General features: G+C 60.5%; 1 protein-coding gene across 1 annotated transcript in view; it reads right to left on the bottom strand.

The window, feature by feature from the left end:
- Positions 1 to 20,790, bottom strand: part of GFRA2 (GDNF family receptor alpha 2) — a 29,222-nt gene extending 8,432 nt beyond the window's left edge. The window contains exons 1-4 of the mRNA XM_032712464.1: positions 20,667 to 20,790; positions 13,321 to 13,644; positions 9,531 to 9,614; positions 4,811 to 5,159 (exon numbers count right to left, since the gene is read on the bottom strand). Of these exons, the coding sequence (XP_032568355.1) occupies positions 4,811 to 5,159; positions 9,531 to 9,614; positions 13,321 to 13,644; positions 20,667 to 20,706 (797 nt within the window). The 5' untranslated portion in view covers positions 20,707 to 20,790. The remainder of the gene's footprint in view (positions 1 to 4,810; positions 5,160 to 9,530; positions 9,615 to 13,320; positions 13,645 to 20,666) is intronic.
- Between the last annotated feature and the right edge of the window lie 575 nt (positions 20,791 to 21,365).

Genomic DNA, 21,365 nt, shown 5'->3' with positions numbered 1-21,365 from the left:
AGGAAATGATCCCTCACCCCACTCCTCCAACCTCAAATACACCAAAAACAGGAAAAAAAAAAACCCTGGGAAATGAACCATCAGCCCACTCTGTCTTAAATACACCAAAAACAGGGATAAAAACTTTGGGAAATGATCCCTCACCCTCCACTCCCCCAGCCTTAAATACACCAAAAACAGGGATAAAACCCCCGGGAAGTGAACCATCAGCCCCTACTCCCCCAGTCTCAAATACACCAAAACCAGGCAACTCTCCCAGCCTTAAATACACCAAAAAACAAGGATAAAAACTCCAGGCAATGAACCATCAGCCCCTGGATGCTGAGGGAGCTCCAGCCAGTGGAGGCTGGGAAATTCTTCAGCCCCAGCACCACTGGAGCGTGTAAGACCAGATTATTTGTGTTCCCGACTTGCTGATGCAAGATGAAAAAATACAGCAAAGCTGCAGCTGCTGAAATCAGCTCTTTTCTCCCCTTTCTTCCCTTCCCTTTCCCCTTCGCTGAGGTTAGTGCTTTTTTTTTTTTTTTTGCGAAAAGGTTTTTTTTTTACATTCCGGGAGCTCAAAAACCTGCCCGTCGTCGCAATCAGACACAAAAGCCCCGGGAGCTCGTCGGGCTCCCGGAGCGCCGGGAAAAGCTTCCCTGGGCACAAAGGGCCGCGCAAATTGCGGCGATCTGAGCCCGGGTGGAGGCGGGGAAGGGCCCGGGGGGATTTTTTTTTTTTAAGCGGTCAGCAGGGTCAAGGGCGTTGGAATCGATTTATCCGGAGAAGAAACCCGGGATTTGTGCCCGGAACAACCCACAAAGCCGGGAAGGGGGTGGCAGAGTGGATTGTCCAGGTCCCACTGCCAGCTGGGATCAGCCCCCATGGAGAGCTGGGATTCTCCAGGTCCCATTGCCAGTTGGGATCAGCCCATGGAGAGCTGGGATTCTCCAGGTCCTACTGGGATTCTCCAGGTCCCACTGACAACTGGGATCAGCCCATGGAGAGCTGGGATGCTCCAGCTCCCACTGCCAACTGGGATCAGCCCCCAGAGAACTGGGATTCTCCAGCTCCCACTGGGATTCTCCAGGTCCCCCCTGGACTCTCCAGGTCCCACTGACAACTGGGATCAGCCCCCATAGAGCTGGGATTTTCCAGGTCCCACTGCAAGCTTGGATCAGCCCCCAGAGAGCTGGGATTCTCCAGGTCCTGCTGGGACTCTCCAGCTCCCACTGCCAACTGGGATCAGCCCATGGAGAGCTGGGATGCTCCAGCTCCCACTGCCAACTGGGATCAGCCACCAGAGAACTGGGATTCTCCAGGTCCCACTGGGATTCTCCAGGTCCCACTGCCAACTGGGATCAGCCCATGGAGAGCTGGGATGCTCCAGCTCCCACTGCCAACTGGGATCAGCCCCCAGAGAACTGGGATTCTCCAGGTCCTTCTGGGACTCTCCAGCTCCCACTGCCAACTGGGATCAGCCCCTGTAGAGCTGGGATTCTTCAGGTGCCACTGGGATTCTCCAGGTCCCCCTGGGACTCTCCAGGTCCCACTGCCAACTGGGATCAGCCCATGGAGAGCTGGGATTCTCCAGGTCCTTCTGGGACCCTCCAGCTCCCACTGCCAGCTGGGATCAGCCCATGGAGAGCTGGGATTCTCCAGGTCCCCCTGCCAACTGGGATCAGCCCATGGAGAGCTGGGATTCTCCAGGTCCCCCTGCCAACTGGGATCAGCCCATGGAGAGCTGGGATTCTCCAGGTCCTCCTGGGACTCTCCAGCTCCCACTCCCAACTGGGATCAGCCACCAGAGAACTGGGATTCTCCAGGTCCCCCTGGGATTCTCCAGGTCCCCCTGGGATTCTCCCCACTGCCAACTGGGATCAGCCACCAGAGAACTGGGATTCTCCAGCTCCCACTGCCAACTGGGATCAGCCCATGGAGAGCTGGGATTCTCCAGGTCCTTCTGGGATTCTCCAGCTCCCACTGCCAGCTGGGATCAGCCCATGGAGAGCTGGGATTCTCCAGGTCCCACACCTAACTTTCTGTCAGCAGGGGTTGGATCCTTGAGGGGACACACGGGAGGAGCCCAAGGGACAAATCCTGGCCCCTTCCTGCCCTCAGAAGGACAGCACAGGGTGTGTCCTCCCAGCCAGGGGCACCCCTGGGTGACCCAGGGCTTCAAACACCCCTCCCAAAGCACCCAGAACACGCCCACACCTCGGTCAGGATGGAAGAGCTGGGGGATTTTATCCCCCCCCTCCATGGAACCCCCAGCCCTGCACAGCTGGAAAACAGCAGCAAAAAGCCAGGAAAAACCTCCAGGAATGGGTGATTTCCACACTGGATCTTTTAATTTGCCCTTTCCCCTCCAACTCCTCGGCTTTTCTGGGGAGGAAAGGCCCCTTCCTGCCCGGGGCAGGAGCCTTATCCCATCTCCTGTCACCGCTGGCTTTGGGAGCACTCGGGATCTGCTCCCAGTTCAATCCCTCACCAGGTCTCTGTCAGGTAAGGATGAGCATCAACCTGCTGGATAAACACAGGGATACCAGTGGGAAATTCCCGTGGGATGAGGGGATGTGGAGGGGTTTCGTGCCTGGTCGCTCCCGTGTGGAGATGCCAGAGGGGAGTGGATGGGATGAGACCTTTCCCTGAAAACCCAGATCCAAGGAGTGCATCCATGTCCTGGAACACCCCACCAGGAGGGAAAAACGCCTGAGGCCACAGCACAACTCTGCAAACCAACACTGGACACAAATAAAAGCTGCATTGGGGTGTTTTGCAGAGCAAGACTCCCCATCCAGGCAGCCCCCAGCACCCATCCCCATCCAGCTTCTCCCAGAAAAGTGCATTTCCACCTTGGAGCAAACACTCCAAGCAGCTGCTGCACCTTCCCCCCCGTTGCTGCTTCACCTCTTCCTGCTGGAATTTCATCTCAGGCAGGAACAGGCTGCTCATTAACTCGGCCCCGCTCGCCCGGGTCATCCCTCTCCCTCATCCCCAGCATCCCCCCTCGGAGCGAGCTGATGGAGAGGTGCTGCCACTCACCGCTATCTTTTATTCATGGCCCTTGGTTCATTGTATTACTTTTTGATAAAAAGCCCCAATTCCCACATTTCCAGCGTCTCCGGAGGAAGACCCGGAGCTCTCATTTCTTCCGCCGGGAAACTCCATCACCCCGACGGCAAAGAGGAGCGAAGCCCCTCCTGCTCCTGGCAGGAGACAGATCCCTGACGAGGCTGATCCAGCCCCTGGAGGGTTCTTTGCCGTGTGAATAATGAGTTTCATAACTGCACAGGAGCCTGAGCTCCCACCTTTGCTCCCCCGCGGGGAAAGTGGCGGATTTCACCAGCAGGGAAGGTTTTTTTTTGGGATGCTGGGAGCACAGGGAGGGGTTTGGCTGCTTGCAGGGCACGTGTGGGACCTCCTGCCCTTTGAACATTCACCCCTCCACAGCTCGGGGAGGTGGAGCAATCCCAGGGTGGGGAATGGAGCTGCACATTCCCCAGGGATCCGGCTCTGCCACTTGCAGCAGCAAAGGGAGGCTCCATCCCTGTTCCCTTGGATTCTCCAAGTCCCACAGCTCATGAGGTCATGCCAGGATCAGCCCATGGAGAGCTGGGATTCTCCAGGTCCCACACTTCATGAGGACATGCTGGGATCAGCCCCCAGAGAACTGGGATTCTTCAGGTCCCACTGCCAGCAGGATCAGCCCATGGAGAGCCGGGATTCTCCAGGTCCCACACCTAACTAGGACATGTTGGGATCAGCCCCTGTAGAGCTGGGGTTCTCCAGATGCCACTGGAATTCTCCAGGTCCCACTGGGATTCTCCAGCTCCCACTGCCAACTGGGATCAGCCCCCATAGAGCTGGGATTCTCCAGGTCCCACTGCCAGCTGGGATCAGCCCATGGAGAGCTGGGATTCTCCAGGTCCCACTGGGATTCTCCAGCTCCCACTGCCAGATGGGATAAGCCCTCACAGAGCTGGGATTCTCCAGGTCCTACTGGGATTCTCCAGCTCCCATTACCAGCTGGGATCAGCCCCAGAGAGCTGGGATTCTCCAGGTGCCACTGGGATTCTCTAGCTCCCACTGCCAGATGGGATCAGCCCTCACAGAGCTGGGATTCTCCAGGTCCCACACCTAACTAGGACATGCTGGGACCAGCCTCTGTAGAGCTGGGGTTCTCCAGGTCTCCCTGGGATTCTCCAGCTCCCACTGCAAATTGGGATCAGCCCCCAGAGAGCCGGGATTCTCCAGGTCCCACACCTAATAAGGACAAGCTGGGAGCAGCCCCCAGAGAACTGGGATTCTCCAGGTCCCATTGGGATTCTCCAGCCCCCCCTGCCAGCTGGGATCAGCCCATGGAGAGCTGGGATTCTCCAGGTCCCATTGCCAACTGGGATCAGCCCATGGAGAGCTGGGACTCTCCAGGTGCCACTGGGATTCTCCAGGTGCCACTGCCAACTGGGATCAGCCCCCAGAGAACTGGGATTCTCCAGGTCCCACTGGGATTCTCCAGGTGCCACTGCCAACTGGGATCAGCCCATGGAGAGCTGGGATTGTCCAGGTGCCACTGGGATTCTCCAGGTCCCACTGGGATTCTCCAGGTCCCACTGCCAACTGGGATCAGCCCCCATAGAGCTGGGATTCTCCAGGTGCCACTGGGATTCTCCAGGTCCCACTGGGATTCTCCAGCTCCCACTGCCAACTGGGATCAGCTCCCGTAGAGCTGGAATTCTCCAGGTCCCTGTGGGACCCTCCAGCCCCCTCGGGACTCTCCAGCTCCCCCCTTCCATCCACACCCACCCCTCCGTGCCCCCCCCTTTACCTGCACAGGTGATCCGCCCGGCAGGTGCCCCGCAGGTCCAGGCAGTTGGGCTTCTCCTTGTCCTCGTAGGAGCAGGAGGGGACGATGGTCTGGCGGCGGCGCTCGGCGCAGGCGCGGTCCTTGCAGGAGCAGAAGAGCAGGCGGAAGGTGAACTCGCCGGGCACGCGGTCGAAGAACTGGCGCAGGGCCTTGTGGCACTTGCGGCGGCTGCAGGGCTCGGCCCCCGCCAGCTCCCGGCTGCACGTGGAGATGTACCCCGAGCGCAGGCGCTTGCAGTTGTCGTTCAGGTTGCAGGCCTTGGCCGCGTCCAGGCAGTGGTTGCTCTTGGAGGAGGCGGCGGGGTCCATCCCTGGGGACGGAGGGGAGGTGGTCTGGGTTTGGGGATGAACCCTGAAACTCGGGGAGAAGCCTCTCAGCTCAGGGGTTAGGAGAAGCCCTCAAAGCTGGAAGGATGCCTCTCAACCTGGGGAGAAGCCCTGGGACCTAAAGAGAAATCCTCGAACCTGGGGAGAAGTTTCTCAACCCAGCGATTAGGAGAAGCCCTCAAAGCTGGAAGGATGCCTCTCAACCTGGGGAGAAGCCCTCAAACCTGGGGAGAAGCTTCTCAGCTCAGGGATTAGGAGGAATCCTCAACCTGGAAAGATGCGTCTCAACCTGGGAAGAAGCCCTCAAACCTAAAGAGAAGCCCTCAAACGTAAAGTGGAGTCCCCAAACCTGGGGAGAAGCCCTCAAACGCAGGGAGAAGCTTCTCAATCCAGGGATTAGGAGGAATCCTCAACCTGGAAAGATGCCTCTTAACCTGGGGAGAAGTCCTCAGACCTGGGGAGAAGCTTCTCACCTGAGGGATTAGGAGAAACTCTCAGCCTGGGGAGAAGCCCTCAAACCTGAAGAGAAGCCCTGGGGAGGAGTCCCCAGACCTGGGGAGAAGCCCTCAAACCTGAAGAGAAGCAAGCCCTAAACTAAAGAGGAGTCCCCAAACCTGGGGAGGAGTCCCCAGACCTGAGGAGGAGTTCCCAGACCTGGGGAGAAGCTTCTCAGATCAGGGATTAGGAGGAATCCTAAACATGGAAAGATGTGTTTTAACCTGGGGAGAAGTCCTCAAACCTGGGGAGAAGCTTCTCAACTGAGGGATTAGGAGGAATCCTCAACCTGGAAAGATACCTCTTAACCTGGGGAGAAGCCCTCAAACCTGGGGAGAAGCTTCTTAACTGAGGGATGAGGAGAAACCCTCAAAGCTGGAAGAATGCCTCTCAACCTGGGGAGAAGCCTCTCAAACCTTAGGATAAAATCTCAAAGCTGGGATGGGGGAAACCCTAAAACCTGGAGAAATGCCTCTCAAACCCAGGGAGAAGCTTCTCAACCCAGGAATTAGGAGAAACCCTCAAACCTGGAAAGATTCTTCCCAACCTGGGGAGAAGCCATGGGACCTAAAGAGAAGCCCTCAAACCTGGGGAAGAGCTTCTCAATTCAGGGATTGGGAGAAGCCCTCAAACCTGGAAAGATGCCTCTCAGCCTGGGGAGAAGCCCTCAAACCTAAAGAGAAGCCTTCAAACCTGGGGAGGAGTCCCCAAACCTGGGGAGAAGCTTCTCAATTGAGGCATTAGGAGAAACCCTCAACCTGGGGAGAAGCCCTCAAACCTAAAGAAAAGTCCTCACACCTGGGGAGAAGCTTCTCAATTGAGGGATTAGGAGAAACCCTCAAAGCTGGAAAGATGCCTCAAACTGGGGAGATGCTCTAAAACCTGAGGGAAGCCCTCAAATGTGGGGAGATGCCTCCAAAGCTGGGACTGGGAGATGCCTCTCCAACCTGGGAAGATGCTCTGAAACCTGGGGAGAAGCCTCTCAATCCTAAAGAGAAGCCCTCAGACCTGGGGAGATGCCTCTCAACCTGGGGAGATGCTCTGGGGAAGGGCTGGCATCGGTGCCACCCCCCTGGCATCTCCAGCACGGCCCATCCCTGCCCTGCTGGCAGTGGGGAAGGGGCTGGATGGTTCCCCCCCTCCCCAATTTGGAGGCCCCCATCCAGCCCAGGGAGGGTTAAACACCCCCCAAAAACGGGGGGACCTGGTCAAGCAGCTCTGAGTGCATAATTCATGGCATGAATTTGCAACGTTTCCTTCCCCTCTGTCAATTATTCAGAGAATAATTATTAATTATTCAGCCCTCTCCAAAGCAGAATAATCTGCCAAACCACACAGGAGCCCTCAGCCCCCACAGCCTCTCCCCAAAATTGGGGCTCAGTGGCCATTTTTTAGGGGCTCAGTGCTGCTTTTTAGGGGCTCAGTGCAGCTTTTTAGGGGCTCAGTGCAGTTTTTTAGGGGTTCAGTGCCACTTTTTAGGGGCTCAGTGCTGCTTTTTAGGGGCTCTGTGCAGCTTTTAGGGGGCTCTGTGCAGCTTTTTAGGGGCTCAGTGCAGCTTTTTAGGGGCTCAGTGCTGCTTTTTAGGGGCTCAGTGCTGCTTTTTAGGGGTTCAGTGCCACTTTTTAGGGGTTCAGTGCCACTTTTTAGGGGTTCAGTGCCGCTTTTTAGGGGTTCAGTGCTGCTTTTTAGGGGCTCAGTGCAGCTTTTTAGGGGCTCAGTGTCACTTTTTAGGGGCTCAGTGCCACTTTTTAGGGGCTCAGTGTCACTTTTTAGGGGCTCAGTGCTGCTTTTTAGGGGCTCATGTCCCTGTGACAACTGCTCCAAGCCCTGCAAGTGGTTAACAGCAGATCTCTGGCACAAAGCCGGGATTTTGGGATCTGTGGGAAGTGCCAGCTTATTGTCTAAACCCCCCTGAGCATCTCATCACTCCTGCCCTGCCCGGGGACCTGCAGGGACCTGGCTGCATTTTAATGGGGTTTCTGGGGAGCTCATTAATAAAGCACGAAAGGCATGAAAGTTTCACGAGCAGGGGAGGAAATGGGGGGCCGAGGGGCTGGGCAGGGGGCCTGGGGCCACTTGTCATCCCCTCTGCAGGCCCTGGTGGCCCCTCAGTGCGGGACAGGGGCAGGGACAGAGCAAGAGGAGGAGGAGGGTGATGGGGCTGAGCCCGGGGGGGCCTGATGCCCACCCAGCTCTTGGGTGTTGGTGCCCACAGGGCCGGATTTGCAGCTGGAGCCTCTTCCTTCTCCCCACGGGCTGTGCTTGGCCCCCCCTTGGCACTGGGGGGATCCCGGGCTGCTCTGCCCCTCGGGGGGATCCTGGAGCACGGATCCCTGCCCGGGGGAGGGTCAGTGCTGGCTCCTGGTGCCCTGGCACACTGCCCACGGCTCACACGAGGCTCGCAGCCCCTCCTTTCATGCACCATGGTCCTCTAATCCCCCCGGCTCTCCCCCTCCCAGGCAATTAGCGGCAGCTCGTTCTCCACAACAACCAGCCCTAACAGCTCGTTTGCTTCACCCCCGGCGCTCAGGTCGGGGCTGGGGGTCCCGGGGGGGCACCAGCGGGCTGCTCGCACCCCCCCAGCCCCGGCCAGGGGGGCAGGGAAGGGGTGGGAGAAGCCCCGAGCCCGCAGCACGGAGCCCCCCTTCCCCCAGCCCCAAAATCACCGGACGAGCTCTGCCGGTGTCAATAAATCAGCCCGGGAGGGTTCAACCCCCCGCCCCACTCTCTTTTTTGCTTTTCCTACTTTCCAGCAGCTCAAATATTTCCCTGACGCCGATGTGATCCCGGGGGTGGGGGCCGGCAGCCTCATCCCAAACATCCCAAACATCCCAATCCCGGGAAAATCCACCTCGGGGGGCTCAAACCCGGCAGAGAGGGGGGGGGAGGGGGATGAACTGTTCCAGCCCTGCTCAGGGGGGTCCTCAGGTGAGCTGGGGGGGCTCCGGGAGGGGCTGCACGACCCCCCGAGTTCACACCACGACATCTGGGGACACGGGGACATCCTCCACCGCCCCCCAAACCCCACGGGGAGGAGGGTTTTGGGGGGAAGGGTGAGGAGGAGAAAGAGCGAGGAGAAGCCAAGGCACTGCTGACCTAATTTGGGAAGGGGGTGGGGGGCGGCAGAGGGAAGGTTGTCATGGAAATGGATGGCAAAAAAGAAGTTGCCGAGGACGGGTGGCAGAGTTTGGGATCCTCGGGGGGTGGGAGGAGGCACAGAGATGCTCCAAGGGGCACGGAGATGCTCCAAAGGGCTCAGCATCCCTCTCCCAGCAGCATTCCAGAGCTCAGCTCCAGGCCACCCCCCCGGGAGGGACAGCAAAGAGGGTCCCCCCTCAGCCCCTCCCAAATATGAGGCATCCCGAGGGTCCCAAATCTTCCAAAAGATGTGGAACAGGGGGTCTGTGCCACCCCCCTCCTCCCCACCTTGATGCTGGGGACGAGGGAAATCAGGGATTTAGGGGAATTTCAGCCTCTCCAGCCCAACCTCAGCAATCTCCTGTAAATCCGCGGTTGAATCCGGGCGGTAAAAAAAAACCTAAATCCCAGCCTAGGGAGGGCTGAAACCGAGAGGATCTGCCCCAAAATGCACCAGCAGGCGGGATCCAGCCCCTCCACCCCCCTCCAGCACCCCAGAGGCCTGGTGCCCCCCCCAGATCGATGCCCAGGGCACCAGATTCGGGGTGATGGGTGACGAGAGGGGCAGGAAAGCAGCTGGAGGAGCTGCAGGAGCTACAGGACAAGCCCCGGGGAGGGGAGGAGCTGCAGGTTTTCCCTGCCAGGGAGCTCTCTCGGTGGCAGGTCTGTGTTCCCCGGGCAAGGGGGAAGATAAAGGAGCCAGAGCGTGTTGCTTTTATTACCTGAGAAAATTGAAGCGAGTCTGAATATATCAGAGAGACGAGAGGTGACCGGCTCGTAGGGGGAAGCTTCATAAAATTCTTCTCCTGCCGTGGGAGGAAAGGGAGAGAAGGAAGGGAGGGAGGGAGGAAAAGTAAATTAAAACCCACAAGGGAAATGATCTTGGCACGGGCAAACACCACCCCCCCCCCACCAGCCTGGGATTTGGGAATGGGGGGAAGCCAAAAAGGCTTTAAAAAAAAAAAGCCTGAAACACGAGGAAAAGCTGATTTTGGAGAGGTTCAGGTCGGCTCTGGCTGCTGGGGAGGGGGTGGGTGGGTCCTGCTGCCAGCTCAGCTCCCTGTCCCAGCCGGGGTTGGGAGCGGCTCCAGGAATTGGGGAATTGGGATTTGAAAGGGGATGGGGATTCCCTGGTCACGGCCCCCCAGCCTGGGCCAGCTGCAGGCTGGAGGTTTGAGGGGCTGTGCTCAGCTCTGCGTTGTTTTATTGTTGTTCCAAACCCCCCATTTGCCTAAAAACCCACTGTAAGATGGTTTTCCACCCCGTTCCTTGGGAAAATAGGAATATTTCAGTGGGGGGGGGTGCAGACCCTCATCCTCTGAGAGCCCCAGAGTGTCCCCACCCTGCACTCCAGGGCCTCATCCACCACAACCCACACCTTCCAGAGGGAACCTGAGCGTGATCCAGGCCGGGGGCAAATCCCCCTTCTCCCATCTTGGATTTCAGGGAAAAAAAACCCCCGTGCTTTTGCCAGGTTAAACCCCAGAAAAAAAAAAAAAAAAAAAGCCGATTTCAGGACAACCAGCCACGGCCCTCAGGAGAGGAAATTCTCTCCCCAAACCACAGGAAAAAATACATAAAATATATATGTATCTATAAAATTAATCGATGGCCGGACTTTGAAAGCCCCGGTTGAGGCTGAGCAGCAGCTGGAGCATCGATCCAGGAGTGTTGGGGCATCCCTTCCCCAGGATCCCTGTGGGATGGGGAGCCAGGATGGAGCCTGCTGTGTCCCAGGGGTGCATCCCGGGGGTTATTCCCGGCCCGAGGCAGCAGCGTTTATCCCGCGGGATTAGGGAGCCACTCCAAAGCCTGGGTGGCCAAAGAGGGACAGGGAGCAGGGCAGGAGGGTTTGCTCCGAGCCCAGCGGCTCCTCAGTGGCATTCCTTGGAAATCTGGGAGGGAGAAGGCACCCTGACATTCCTTGGAAATCTGGGAGGGAGAGACACCCTGACATTCCTTGGAAATCTGGGAGGGAGAGGGAAAGGGAGCAGGGCAGGAGGGTTTGCTCCAAGCCCACCGGCTCCTCAGTGGCATTCCTTGGAAATCTGGGAGGGAGAGGGACAGGGAGCAGGGCAGGAGGGTTTGCTCCGAGCCCTGCAGCTCCTCAGTGGCATTCCTTGGAAATCTGGGAGGGAGAGACACCCTGACATTCCTTGGAAATCTGGGAGGCCAAAGAGGGACAGGGAGCAGGGCAGGAGGGTTTGCTCTGAGCCCAGTGGCTCCTCAGTGGCATTCCTTGGAAATCTGGGAGGGAGAAGGCACCCTGACATTCCTTGGAAATCTGGGAGGGAGAGACACCCTGACATTCCTTGGAAATCTGGGAGGGAGAGACACCCTGACATTCCTTGGAAATCTGGGAGGCCAAAGAGGGACAGGGAGCGGGGCAGGAGGGTTTTCTCTGAGCCCTGCAGCTCAGTGGCATTCCTTGGAAATCTGGGAGGGAGAGGGACAGGGAGCAGGGCAGGAGGGTTTGCTCCAAGCCCAGCGGCTCCTCAGTGGCATTCCTTGGAAATCTGGGAGGGAGAAGGCACCCTGACAGTCCTTGGAAATCTGGGAGGGAGAGACGCCGGGCTGGGCTGTGTCCACCTCCCGCAGGGTCCAGCCCATCCCCCCGTGCCTGCTGTCCCCAGGGTGATGCTCTTTGGGGGCACAGGGAAGGGAACAGGCTCCGGGCAGCCCGGAGGGTCCTTCTCCAGGCCATTCCCAGCCCCTCCTCCAGCTCCCCGGGTTTCCACGTGCCCCGATGACAAACAGCACCTTGATTAAAGCGCGTTTAGGAAGCACAGTAACCTCCCGGTGCATTGCAATGAATAATTAAACCCCAGCTTGACTCCTGCTGCTTTGCCAGGGAAATTACGGAGCATTAAAAGGGCACTGGACCTGCCTGGAGATACAATTAACCCCCAGGAACGAGGCTGGAGCCAGAGCAGCCCTCCCCGAGGGCAGGGACAGGGGACATTCCCCAGCTGGGAGGACACCAGCCCCGAAATCTTGGCTAAAACGCCACAAGATCAGGATCTGCTTCGGGTTCCTCGCTGCACATTGAAGCAACGAGCTGCTGGCTCGCCCCAGAGCTTCCACCTCTCCCTAAGACTTGGCATAATCACTTCTCTTCCCACCTCCTCCTCCTCCTCCAGGTACAGCTCCTGGAGTACCCAGCAAGCCCTTAAAAACGTCCCTCATTCATGCTTGCAAAGCCCTGGGAAGCTGCTCAATGAAGGCTGTTAATGAGGGGGAGAAAACAATTAAGGATTAATTCCTGCTCTGGGACGGGTTTTGGGCTCGCAGCTTCCTGTGCTGACCCAGATTTGGAGGGGATTTCACCCAGGGGGGCTGTGAGCTGGGGTACAGCTCCCCCAGCCTCGGGAACAGCTCCTCCAGCCTCCAGTACACCTTTCCCATCCTCAGGCACACCTTTCCCATCCTCAGGCACACCTTTCCCATCCTCAGGCACACCTTACCCATCCTCAGGCACACCTTACCCATCCTCAGGCACACCTTACCCATCCTCAGGCACACCTTACCCATCCTCAGGCACACCTTTCCCATCCACAGGCACACCTTTCCCATCCTCCAGCACACCTTTCCCATCCTCCAGCACACCTTTCCCATCCTCCAGCACACCTTTCCCCCAGAATCTCAGACTGGTTTGGGTTGGAAAAGGACCCTAAAAAAATCTCCTTCCGACCCCCTCCCACGGGCAGGGACACCTTCCACAGGGACACCCCGTGCCCGTCTTGGGCAGCTCAACCCCCATGAGCATCTTCTGGGAATGGGATGCTCACCTGCCCTACCTGGGGTGCCCATCTCCCTTACCTGGGAGCTCACCTGCCTTACCTGGGATGCTCACCTGCCTTACCTGGGGAGCTCACCTGCCCTACCTGGGGAGCTCACCTGCCCTACCTGGGGAGCTCACCTGCCCTACCTGGGGAGCTCACCTGCCCTACCTGGGATGCTCACCTGCCTTACCTGGGGTGCCCATCTCCCTTACCTGGGAGCTCACCTTCCCTATCTGGGGTGCCCATCTGCCCTAGTTGAAGTGCCCATCTCCTCTACCTGGGGAATCCATTTGCTTTACCAGGGGTACCCCCCTGCCCTACCTGGGGTGCCCACCTGCCCTACCTGGGGTGCCCACCTGCCCTACCTGGGGTAAAGGAGCTCACCTGCCCTACCTGGGGTGCCCATCTCCCTTACCTGGGTAAAGGAGCTCACCTGCCCTACCTGGGGTGCCCATCTCCCTTATCTGAGGTACCCACCTGCCCTACCCGGGGTGCCAATCTCCCTTACCTGGGGTAAAGAAGCTCACCTGCCCCACCCAGGGTACCCACCTGCCCTACCCAGGGTGCCCATCTCCCTTACCTGGTGTAAAGAAGCTCACCTGCCCTACCTGGGGTACCCCCCTGCCCCACTTGAGGTACCCACCCGCCTTACCTGAGCCACCCAAACCCCACCCACCCCACTTCCCCCAGACTCCCCTCCCTCCTCCAACCACCCCTACCCCGCCCTCACCTTCGGTCAGCCCCAGGTGTATACTCCAGTAGATCTGAAGGCACTGAAGCTCCTTCTTCATGCCCCTCTTGCAGCGGCAGTCGTACAGGGGGCTCTCCTGCAGCACCTCCAGGGCTGCCTGGCACTCCTTGTTGGCCAGCATGGTGTTCCTGTCGCGCCCGGCCAGGCACTGGCGCAGGGTGCGGTAGCGGGCGCTGCAGCCGGGCTCGCCCGCGCACAGCTCGTTGGCCCGCACGCAGTCCACGGGCACCCTCCAGCCGCGGGGGTCCTGCCCCGCCGAGCCCGGGGGGGGGGCGGCGGCTCCCAGGCAGCGCAGCATCTCGTCTGGGACGGGGAGGGGCAGAGAGGAGGGCACACGGAGGTGAGGGAGGGCGGAGATGGGGCGGGAAGGTGTCGTGTTCCCTCCCTCCCCCCCCCCCGCCGCCCCGGGTCGTTCCCGGTTTTACGCGAATTTTAAACTGTCCTCACTGAGTTGGAACGACTCCCACTTCTCCCCTCTCTCCAAGGGTAAGGTGATTGTTTTCTGGTGGAAGTTAAGGGCGGGAGGTAAACGGGTGCTGACCCTCAGCTGGGCTCTGGGACACCCTCACCCCGGTCCGTCCCCACAGGGCTGGGCACCCCCACGGACCTCTCTGCCTTGGGGTGCAGAAATCATTGAATCCCAGAATCAGCTGGGTTGGAAGGGACCTCCGAGATCATCCAGTCCAACCCTTGATCCAACCCCGCCGTGGTTCCCAGCCCATGGCACTGATGCCACATCCAGGCTCACCTTAAAAACCTCCAGGGATGGAGAATCCACCCCTTCCCTGGGCAGCCCATTCCAATGGCTGAGCACCTTCTCTGGGAAGAATTTCTTCCTAAATTCCAAGGACAAGGTGATTCTTTTCCGGTGGGAGTTAAGGGTGGTAGGTAAGTGGGTGCTGACTCTCAGCTGGGCTCTGTGACATCCTCACCCACAGGGCTGGGCACCCCTGCATGCTCCTCTGCCTTGGGGTGCAGAAATGCTCCCAGAGTTTTGAAAGCTGGTGGAACAGAGGCCTCAAGTTTCACCAGATTTTCAAAAACGTGATTTTTTTAGCAGGTTTTGAAATCAGAGTATCCTGAGCTGGGAGGGACCCCCAAGGAGCATCCAGTCCAACCCTCAGCCCTGCACAGGACAGAGTGACCCCCTGTGCCCCAGAGGATCATCCAAACCCTCCTGGAGCTCTGGCAGCCTTGGGGCTGTGCCCACTGCCCTGGGGAGCCTGGGCAGTGCCCAACCACCCTCTGGGGGAAGAACCTTGTCCTGGGATCCAACCTGACCCTGCCCTGGCACAGCTCCAGCTGTTCCCTGGGTGCTGTCCCTGGTCCCCCCAGAGCAGAGCTCAGTCCCTACCCCTCCTCTGCCCTGGGATGAGGTTCCTGGTGGGGACACCTTCGGGCTGCTCCAGGGAGGGAGAGGATTGTTCCATCACGCCTGAAATTAGCCTGGATGTGCCACGGAATCATGGAATGGTTTGGGTTAGAAAGGACCTTGAAGGGGTCGAACTGAAAGAGGAGAAATTTAGGTTGGATGAAGGGAAGAAATTCCTCCCTGGGAGGGTGGGGAGGCCCTGGAATGGATTTCCCAGAGAAGCTGTGGCTGCCCCATCCCTGGAAGTGTCCAAGACCAGCTTGGAGCAACCTGGGCTCCAGTAGGAGATGTCTCTGCCCATGGCAGGGGGTGGGACTGGATGAATTGAAGGTCCCTTCCAACCCACAGCACTCTGGGATTCCAGGATCTCATTCCACCCCCTGCCACGGGCAGGGACACCTCCCACTATCCCAGGCTGCTCCAAGTGCCATCCAGCCTGGCCCTGGACACTCCCAGGGACGTCACCAGGCACCCCAGGAGCCAGGAGGTGCCCCAGGGTGTGGAATGGGAAGGTGGAGGGTTAACCCAACCCCTCAACTCCCAGCCCCACGTGATGCCCCAGGAACCTCCTGTTTCCTATTAAACCAACCCGGCAAATCCGTGACCTCGGCGCATTCCCAGCCCCGGTGCTGGGGGACAGGGAGCCCACGGAGCCCATGGAAGCAGGAATTCCATCCCAGCTCCCTTCACACGCTGCTCTCGGGGCTTTTCTTTGAGCTGCTCATCATTGTCAGCCCCCTCACAGGATTTTTCAGGATTTTTTGGGCGTCTGACCCACGGGGTTGGGAGCAACGGAGCTCGGCAGGGAAGCTGTGGCTTGGCACAGGCTCTTCCCCCTGGCATGGCCTCCTGCATCCCCCCCCGTGCCAGCCATCCCTCAGGGTGGCAACTGTCCCTGCTGCCCCTGCAGGGCCAGTGCCCACTCTTAGCCCCAGCTCTGTGCCCTCCCCTCCTGCCTCAGCATTCCCGCAGCTCTCACACCGTTCCCATTGTCTTCTCCTTCTCTTTTCCTTTTGGGAATCGATCCTTGCCAAGCCAGCCCTGGGCACAGCCCCTGGTGGGTGCAGGGGGAGCTGGGGACAGGCAGCAGTGGTCCCCCCTCAGCCTGCACCAGGGTGGGCACTCCTGTCACTCCCGACCCCCTGACTGCCAGATTCCAGGGAAAGCCCTAGAACAGGCAAAAACGGGCATGGCAGGACCTGGAGGGCACCCTGGGCTGCTCCAGAGGGTGATGGAGAGGGGGGAGCCCTGCTCTGTGCAGCACCAGCACCCCCCAGAGGGTGATGGACAGGGGGACCCCCCTTGGTGAGCGCCTGTCCCTGCCCCCCGAAGAGCAGCATTCCCATATTCCCATCCCGTGAGGAGCAGCATTCCCATCCCATGGGAATCTCGGCCTCCAGCTCCCAGCCCCTTCCCAGCCCAGGTCTGGCAGGGGGACAGTGACACCTACAGGAATGTGACAAGGGCCACCCGTGTCCCCCCCTTGCCCACCAGGACACACAGGCGGCTCCCAACAGGCAGGGATGGGCCCCTGCCACCACCCCAGGCTGGACATTTGTCCCCTGTCACCACCCTGGGCTGGACATTTGTGCCCTGCCACCACCCTGGGCTGGACATTTGTCCTCTGCCACCACCCTGGGCTGGACATTTCTGCCCTGCCACCACCCTGGGCTGGACATTTGTCCTCTGCCACCACCCTGGGCTGGACATTTCTGCCCTGCCACCACCCTGGGCTGGACATTTGTCCTCTGCCACCACCCTGGGCTGGGCATTTGTGCCCTGCCACCACCCTGGGCTGGACATTTGTGCTCTGCCACCACCCTGGGCTGGACATTTGTGCCCTGTCACCACCCTGGGCTGGGCATTTGTGCCCTGTCACCACCCTGGGCTGGACATTTGTGCTCTGCCACCACCCTGGGCTGGACATTTGTCCCCTGTCACCACCCTGGGCTGGACATTTGTCCTCTGTCACCACTCTGGGCTGGGCATTTGTCCCCTGTCACCACTCTGGGCTGGACATTTGTCCTCTGTCACCACCCCGGGCTGGACATTTGTCCCCTGTCACCACTCTGGGCTGGACATTTGTCCCCTGCCACCACTCTGGGCTGGGCATTTGTCCCCTGCCTCCTGCATCCCGTGGGAAGGAGTGGCCAGAGGGGCAAGTGGCCACACCCAGCTCTGCCCCCCTCGGTCCTGTGCCAGAGGGGACACTCGAGGGGCTCTGGGGGGGCAGGGGGGAAGGAGCAGGGTGGGCAGCAGCAGCAGCCCAGGTGGAAGCAGCTCCACTGCCCGTGGACAGTCCAAGGAACAGATCCCACAGATCCCTCCTGGGCTTCAGCCGACGATCCCAAACAGGCTCGCAGGGGTCTGGGTAACCCACGGTAGATCCACCCTTGGGAAGGCCATCCCTGGCCTGTCAGGATTGTATTCCACACGGGAGGCAGGCAGGATCCATGCAGGCACACTCCTGGCACACGGCCCGGGCTGCTGGAGGAGGAACAGGCAGCCCCGAACGCTCCTGGGGGCAGGAATGCTGGATCTTCACCACGCTTTGGAATGATGCTGGAAGGGGCTCTGCAGCTTCACACGCTGGGAAAGCCCAGCCTGAGGCATCCAGACAACCTGAGCCTGCTGTGGCTGCAGGGCAACCACTCCAGGGCATGGAGAGCCATCCCACAGCTCCAGGGGGACGTGGAGAGCCATCCCACAGCTCCAGGGGGACATGGAGAGCCATCCCACAGCTCCAGAGGGACATGGAGAGCCATCCCACAGCTCCAGAGGGACATGGAGAGCCATCCCACAGCTCCAGGGGGCATGGAGAGCCATCCCACAGCTCCAGGGGGACGTGGAGAGCCATCCCACAGCTCCAGAGGGACATGGAGAGCCATCCCACAGCTCCAGGGGGACGTGGAGAGCCATCCCACAGCTCCAGAGGGACATGGAGAGCCATCCCACAGCTCCAGGGGGACATGGAGAGCCATCCCACAGCTACAGGGGGGCATGGAGAGCCATCCCACAGCTCCAGGGGGGCATGGAGAACCATTCCACAGCTCCAGGGGGACGTGGAGAGCCATCCCACAGCTCCAGAGCCATCCCACAGCTCCACCATGTGCCATCCTCGCCCATTCGGTGTCAGATCCAGCTGGTGCTCATCCCAAATCCCTCTGCCCTGGGCCAGGTCTCAGCTCCAAATTCCATCTTCTCCAGCCGATGCCACGAAGCCTCTTCCCAAACAGCCACATTCCTGCCTCCTGGCTGGATCCATGGGCCTCCCAGGCAGGAACCAGAGGTGCTGGCAGGCAGGTAGGGAAGGGAGACATCCTCGCCCTGCTGCAAAAGGCGCTGGACCACCTGGAATATCCTCGTGCACATCCCAGTGCCGGATTGGGAAGCCCAACAGTAAATCCACCCGCTGGGAGCCAGCAGGGATGTGTGCTGGTGGCGAGCTGGCCCCGTCCTCCTGGCTTTTTCCACCTTGTTTCCATGATCTCGCAGGGAACAGGGATCTGTGAGCCCCTCGGCCTCCCTGGGAGGGCTCCTGCAGCATCCCACACCATCCAGCCGGGAATGCCAGCGGAGCCCGGAGCGCAGAGCCACCCCACCGGAGGAGGAAGGGCAGGCACAGCCCTTCCTCACGCTCCCAGCCTGCACAGCACAGCCTGGCCCCTCCAAATCCAGCAGGAATCAGCCCCGGCTGCCACCTCCGTGGGCTTTTCCTGGATCCCCCCCTTCCCTTCCCGGCCCTGCAGCCCCACCGAGGCACGGGGTGGGGAGTCTGCATGGAGGGGGAGACCCAGGGGGGGGATTTTTTAACCCCCCTTCCACCAAAAAAACCTCGCCTGACAGAGCCACCCTCCCTAAACTCCCATCCATGAAACATCTGCAGAGAATTCCAAGCTAATCCTCGGCAGTCTCCGGGGTGTCGGAGCTCGGCGAGGATTTGCAGGCAGATGCACAAGGCTCTGCCAGCACACAAGGAGATGGCCCCTTTTCCTCCCCGCACCAGCAGCCTCTTTCCCGAGCTCTTAAGACACGTTTTCTTCTGCCGGTTCTGCCACAGACCTTCGGGAGAGGGAAATATTTCTCCTCTCGCAACTCGCCCCCAAAAAAGGCTCCCTCCGGAACACGCAGCCTCCCAGAGCCAGGGGGCTGCTTTGGCTCCTTGGGAATGATCCCAGATGTGCAGAGCTGGGTGTTCTCTGCACCAGGACCCTTGGGTGGTCACCCCATCCCTGGGGGTACAACATCCCTGGATCTGGGGTGCTCCAGCTCCTCGGGATTTGGGGATGCAGCTCCCCCCCCCCCCCCCGGCACCCACAAAACCTTTGGGGCACCCAGGAATGGGGGGGCAGGGGGGTTCTGCTTTCATGCAGGGCAGCTGGACCCCAGTCTGGATGTCTCCAGTGGGGCACCCTGGAGGTCCCTGTCCCCCCTGGAGGTCCCAGCCCCCCAAAGTGTCACCATGAGACGTCCAGCGTCGCCTCAGGCATGCACACATCTGGCCCCCCAGCCGGGATGGAGCCCCCCTTTTCTCCCCTGCCCACTCGTGCCCCCTTGTCTCTGTATCTCAGAGGGCACAGCTCGTGCCCCCCGGCACTCCCTGGGAGAGGGTACCCCCAAACCGGGGCTCGGGCCTGTGTCCCACCCCACACAAAGGCGTGGGAGGCACCAGCTGACCCCTCCCCACCCCACAGCACCCCTTCGATCCCAGGGATCGCGCCGGGAGCAGGGAGGGGAAGAGCCCCTCACCCCCATTCCAGGCAGGGAGCGGAGCCGAGCTCCACGTCCCTCTGGAGCGGGGTCGGCTCTGCCAACCTTCAAGTCTCCCCCAGCAGCTCCCTGTCCCTTCTCCCTGTCCCCGCAGGACGGTGACACCCGCCAGCCCAGCAGAGGCTCAGCAGAGTTTTCCGGGTGCTCGGTGCTGCAGGGAGCTGGGATCACACCCCGGGAACCCAAAGAGAGCTGGGATCACACCCCGGGAACCCACGGGGGGCTGGGATCACACAGCAGGAACCCATGGGGGGCTGAGATCACAGACCGGGAACCCAAAGACAACTGGGATCACACCCCGGGAACCCAGAGAGAGCTGAGATCACACCCCGGGAACCCACGGGGGGCTGGGATCATAGACCGGGAACCCACGGAGGGGCCGGGAATCTGGGATGGCATCGGGAGCACGGCACGGGCACAGATGGAGCCACGGCAAGGAGGGCAAAAAACCGGACATTTCCCACCTGCCTCCTTTTCACCCCAAACCCCAGACCCCAGTCTGTGGGTCCCGTCTCCCCCCTCCCTTTTCCAGCTGCACCTCCCGTGGGAGGCTGCCCTAGAAATAAATGGGAAGCGTCTCCCGGCGCAGACAAAGCTCCCCGGGAACTCAGCCGCGCTCCCTCTCTCGGGCACCACGCGCGATTCCAGCCGCGGGGACGGCGGTTCCCCACGCACACGAGACATGCCACGGGCTCAACTTTCCCAGCCCATTCCCCGCGCCGCGTTCCCAGCCTTTGGAAGGGCGTGGGGTGGGGAGCAGCACTGGGAGGGCACCACACGGGTGGGAGGGGGCGAGAGGGGCAAATATCCCCCCAAAACGCAAATCCCTGCTGGCTGACGAGAAGGATCGGAGACGAGCAGGGCTGTGCCGGTGGATGATCCCGCTCGCTCCATGCGCTGCCAGAGGCGGCGGCTGCTTGGGGTTGTGTCCCCCTCGTCCCCCGTGTCCCCCTCCCCGTTTTAAGTTTACAGGGAGCAGGAGAATCGAGTTGCCCTCAGTTAAGCCCCTCGCCGCGTCCCCCTCCTGCCGCAGCGCCGGCTCGCAGGGGGTCGGTCCCGCTCTCAGCCCCCGCAGCCTCTCACCCCGGGGGTGGGGGGGACACGCCACCTCGGCCAGGCGACAGCCACCACCCCTCGACCCCCCCCCAGACCAGCCCGGGGCACCCCGGCCGGGACCACTCACCTACGAAGAGGACGATGCAGAAGGCGTTTGCCAAGATCATGTTAGGAAATCCGCGCGCTCCTCCACGTGTGCAAAAAAATAAAATAAAAATTTAAAAATTTAAAAAAAAAAAGGATGGATTAAAAATAATAATATATATATATATATATATATTATAATAATAATAATTCCCAAGGCGAGCAGGTAAAATCCCAAATCCGGCGGGCTGGAAGGGAAAGGAAGGGAAGAAGGGGGTGTGCTCCGCCCGGCGCGGAGCCGGGTCCTCCTCAGCCGCTCGCCGCCTCCCGCATCCCCGCCGGGCTCCGCTCCGCGCTCCGGGCTCGGCGGCTCCGCGGGGCTCCCGGAGGAGCTTCTGCCGAGCTCCGGCTGCCGGGGCGGCGGGGAGGGGGCGCGGCGAGGGGCGGCCGCGCTCCGCCGAGCCCCGGCGAAGGGGCCGAGCCGGCGGTGCCGCCGTCCCCTCCCCGCCCCCCCGGCCCTGCCCGCCCCCTCCGCCCGCACCGGGGGCCGCGCTCGGCGCGGGGGCAGCGCAGCCGCGGACGCCCTTCCACCGCCCGCCCTTCCGCCGGGGCAGGGGGCTGCGAGGGGGCCTGCGGAGACCACCACCCCCCCCCCCGCTCGCCGCCTTTGTCACCGTCTGTATCCCTCTCACCCCTCCCCCGGCTCCCCGGCTCGCCATCCAGCCCTTCTTCCCGAGGGGAT

The sequence above is a fragment of the Chiroxiphia lanceolata genome, chromosome 28 (assembly GCF_009829145.1).
Source record: "Chiroxiphia lanceolata isolate bChiLan1 chromosome 28, bChiLan1.pri, whole genome shotgun sequence".
Classification (NCBI taxonomy): domain Eukaryota; kingdom Metazoa; phylum Chordata; class Aves; order Passeriformes; family Pipridae; genus Chiroxiphia; species Chiroxiphia lanceolata.
This window is presented reverse-complemented; position numbering and strand designations above follow the sequence as displayed.